The sequence below is a fragment of the Rhipicephalus sanguineus genome, chromosome 9 (assembly GCF_013339695.2).
Source record: "Rhipicephalus sanguineus isolate Rsan-2018 chromosome 9, BIME_Rsan_1.4, whole genome shotgun sequence".
NCBI lineage: Eukaryota > Metazoa > Arthropoda > Arachnida > Ixodida > Ixodidae > Rhipicephalus > Rhipicephalus sanguineus.
The window spans coordinates 82,361,022-82,365,071 of record NC_051184.2 but is presented as its reverse complement, the minus strand read 5'-3'; the positions used below and the strand labels follow the sequence as shown (position 1 = coordinate 82,365,071).

Here is a 4,050-nt window from a genome sequence, read left to right as displayed (position 1 = left end):
CAGAACACGGTTGGTTATATCGTTCAGTGAAAATGTCTGTTTAATGACAAAAAAAAACGAAAACGTCTAAAGAAACAACCAAGTTTATTCTACGACTCGTGTCAATTCTGCAGCATCGTGTGTACACATAAATTGAACAACTTTGTTGAATGCAGAAGATAGGATGGCTTCTCTGCATTATAGAAGAGACAATGAAAAGTGCAATGTTTTATCCGAATGGATGCTGTCCAGCCGACGTCAGGAAGTGCAACAGCACCATCGACAGCTGCTGAGAGCGTGTTCATAGCAGCAAGATGTTGAAGACGTTTCTCAGGAGGCGCAACGCTCTCATTCATCGATTTCCTGAAAAAGTAATTGCAGAAGCATTAATATTTCCGGCAGAACTGTTCGTGCACTTGCAGTTACGTCACAAGGCGTCTGTTAGAAATGCTGCATGCGTAAAAATTAGACGAAAACTGCTCTTTCACAAAACCTGTCATATAGTGCAATGGAACAGTTCAGAATGTGTTATGAAGTTCGAAAAACCCGTCCTCGAGTTTAACGTTTCACGCTTTCACAGCGACACGCTAGTGGGCCCACTTATTTATCAATGAAGCTTGCTCTTCATTTGAGAGATATAAAAATAAATGATTCCTAGCATCGCTACAAACGAGCGAAATCGCCGATGCCGTCGCCGACTGCCCGTGTTAGCGGTGCTAAGCCTTTAGCTAGACATACTATTTTAACAGCCAATCTTCCCAAATGACTTGTTTACATTGCTATAGAAGATATTGTGCGGAGTTTACGTGAATTTTCTTTTAAAAAGTCGCGAATATTTCTGATAAACAACGCTTATTTGGGCAGCACTGAAAACAAAGCTATTTTTGAACAGCTGTACTTGCTACAGCTAATGTTGAGCCTTCACCGAGGTTACCATGTTTCGATGGCCCAACCATCATGCTTGTAATTCTATAGCAGGCGGGGCGCACTCGCGACGCTGTATCGCGCGAGCTCATCAATCATGCGTGTTTTGTTCGCGCAGAACGTGAATGTTAAACAAGCGGTGATCGTTACATATCAACTGCACACAGGTAAAATCACGCGGAGTGATGGCAGCCTTGTTTACACTCACCTCTCAGGCGATGTCCCAGTCGGCGCGTAGCATTTCGATAGGGTAGCACTTCATTCCAGTAGCAGATCACGTTTACCACAACGCGAAGATGATTCAGTGCACCACAAGTGACAGCAATCGCAACCACGAAACGAGAACACATCCACAACACACCGCAAAACCGCCGAGTCCTAGCTTGCCGTGCATACGACGAGAACACCACGCCGCGCATTGATACAGCTTGGGCGCGAGCACATTTTTTTTGTGTGTGTGTGAAAGCTTTTTCACATTTGTTTATTATTATGCCATATGAACGATATTACTTTACTTCTGCCGCAGTTGCCGTAGTTGACAAGACCTTTTACACTTAAACTGTTAACAGTTCATTTCTTTAGCGGACTCTTGAATACGCGCATGCTGACCATTCGTTCGAGGTCGCCACTGCGCCGGAAAGTTCCATGGGAGTAAACGTTGCTCCCTGTGGTCTAACAGTTCCTCCCTCACTTTGCACACGGCACCCTCGTCTGCAGTTAATCCCTGCGGGGACGAACTACCGGTTGCGGGGACGAAATGCAGCACTTACTCCCATTTCGCACCTTTGCGGCTTAGAGTGCATGGCCGTAGAATTTCATTGAAAGGCAAGGTTCCATGTGGGTGGCCCATGATACGAAACACTCCCGAAAACGGACAAATATGCATTGAGACATACACGCTCCAGCTCCGGCCCCCGAAGCTTTCTCTCCATTGTCAAGGTCTCCTTTGTTGGCCCCGCCCTCTTGTATCTTTCCCTCTCCCCCTCTCCCTTACGGGCTGCAGATATAAGAGCGTCTCCCGGTATCAGCACTTCATAGCAAATTGGAGACGCCGTGCAACGACTCGTCCTTTTGGCGCATTTTCAAAGGCGGCCGACACTCAACTACGCTGAACGGTCCCCGTGTTTGGGAACGCCACTGAGAAATCTTGCGTGAGTGCAAAACGTTCCACTTCCTTCGAGATGAAGCTGGACACTCCTGCCACTGACTGGTGCGATGACGATATCACGGCCATCGGCGACGAGCTCTTGGATGACGAGATGGAGGGCCCGCTTAACGAAGACTTCGCACCCTGGGTGGACACTGCTTCGGATAGCAGCGACAACGACGACGAGCTAGATGGCCCGCCCGTTGGAGAGACTCCAAGGTGGCCGCAGACCACAGTCAGCAGCACGGAGACGGAAAGGAAAGGGAGACGGAAAGGTGGTGGGCCCCTCGGGTACGCCGTACGAGGGCGGCTTCTTCCACTTCCTGATGCAGTGTCCGAAGGACTACCCGATGCGGCCGCCGCGCGTTCGCCTCATGAACACCGACGATGGAAGCGTGAGCTTCAATCCGAACCTGTACAAAAGCGGCAGGGTGTGCCTGGATATCCTGGGAACCTCGGACACGTTGGCGTGGAGCCCTGCCCACAGCATTTCGAGTGTCGTCGTCTCGATCCAGTCTCTGCTGACGAAGAAGCCGCACTTCAACGAAGCCAACTGGATCAGCGAGCTGCGGCCGGAAGACTGCGGGAGCTACAGTCGCATCGTGCAGCACGAGACCATCCGCGTTGCCGTGTGCGACGCTATCGATGCCTGTCTCAATGGATGCTCGCTGTGCCCGGGGTACCTCGAAGGAGTGATGCTGGAACACTTCATGGCCCACTACGAGAAGTACGAAAAGGTTGTCGAGTCCAGCTTGTATCTGACCGGTGAGGACATGATGGACCCGCTCTTCTTCGAAACCTACGGGCGAGGACAGTACCAATACGAAAGCTTGCTCGTGAAGCTGCGCAAGATGAAAGCCCAAGTTGAGGATTTGATGAAGGCATTACACGTAGGTGAACAATGAGTGGCTGTTCGGATCATGTAATTTCCTTGCGTCTGACTGGAAGACAGTGTGAAGCTGGACAATTTTATTCTGAACGTTGAGCTAAGCTATTGTGATGGTTGTTAGCTCATAGATTGTACTGTGTTTAAGCAGTTCACCACAGTTCAATAAACAGCTTCTAAACGAATATGTTTTCTTATTCTGTGCGCCTCTGGTGCATAAAAGGTAATGTCAGATTTTTTTTTGTCGTAAATTTATCGAGGATTGTCGATAATATACATCAGAGAGTACACGGGCACTCGAAAGCATTCTTGTATCTATGTCGTACCGATCTCTTTGAGCTCTGCCATTCCTCGGCGTAGTGGAAAATATGTCAGTGTAGGTATTACACATTCGAATATGTCTGACGAGAGATGCACGCTTCCTAGGTTTTGATATGATTCCTCATTGGCGGGAATGGACCTTTTCCGGGTGAGTAGTTGCTTTTTTTTATTTAATATTACTTTTTTTTTGTCTGAAGGGGCGAGGATTTATGGATGGATGTTATGAACGCCATGTTTCTATAAAGGGGGGGGGGGTGACTTCGGTGCAACCAAACTAGTAAACAAAACATTTCTTTATTGTTTTCTGACCCTGCCTTATGATTTGTCTACTTCAAATAAATCGATTTTTTATAGAAAAGAAAGACGGTAAACTCACAACCCATCTTTCTGCCCCATACAGCAGAATGACGTTATTTTATTTATTTTCGCCCTTGCTTCCTAGTTTTCTGATACCACTGGATTAGCCGTCGATACTGATTTCTATCGCGGACGTGTCTGCCCTTCCATTGTTGTCCCTAAACCCAAGGCTTATGTAGGCTAGTGGCCTAGTGCACATACACCCTGGTGGATATCTGCACGTTGAATGAGAACATGCCTCGTCATTTCCTTAGCTTCCCCACTCCAGTTGCAATGACATCTGGCATCGCAAGCTTGCAAAACTGACCCCCCCCCCCCCTTCATCTCTAAAAAAATTATGTGGGACGAATGCTGGCCTTCTTCCACGAATGCGTGGCGGAAAATTGCGGATGCCCACGGTCACCAGTTTCGATTCCGGCGATCTCCGCTGCAGGCG

General features: G+C 48.2%; 1 protein-coding gene across 1 annotated transcript; it reads left to right on the top strand.

Moving 5' to 3' along the window:
- Positions 1–2,241: 2,241 nt before the first annotated feature.
- Positions 2,242–2,955, top strand: LOC119405689 (ubiquitin-conjugating enzyme E2 Z). Its single transcript, XM_037672530.1, has one exon. The coding sequence runs from the start codon at positions 2,242–2,244 to the stop codon at positions 2,953–2,955; it is 714 nt and encodes a 237-aa protein (XP_037528458.1).
- Positions 2,956–4,050: the final 1,095 nt, after the last annotated feature.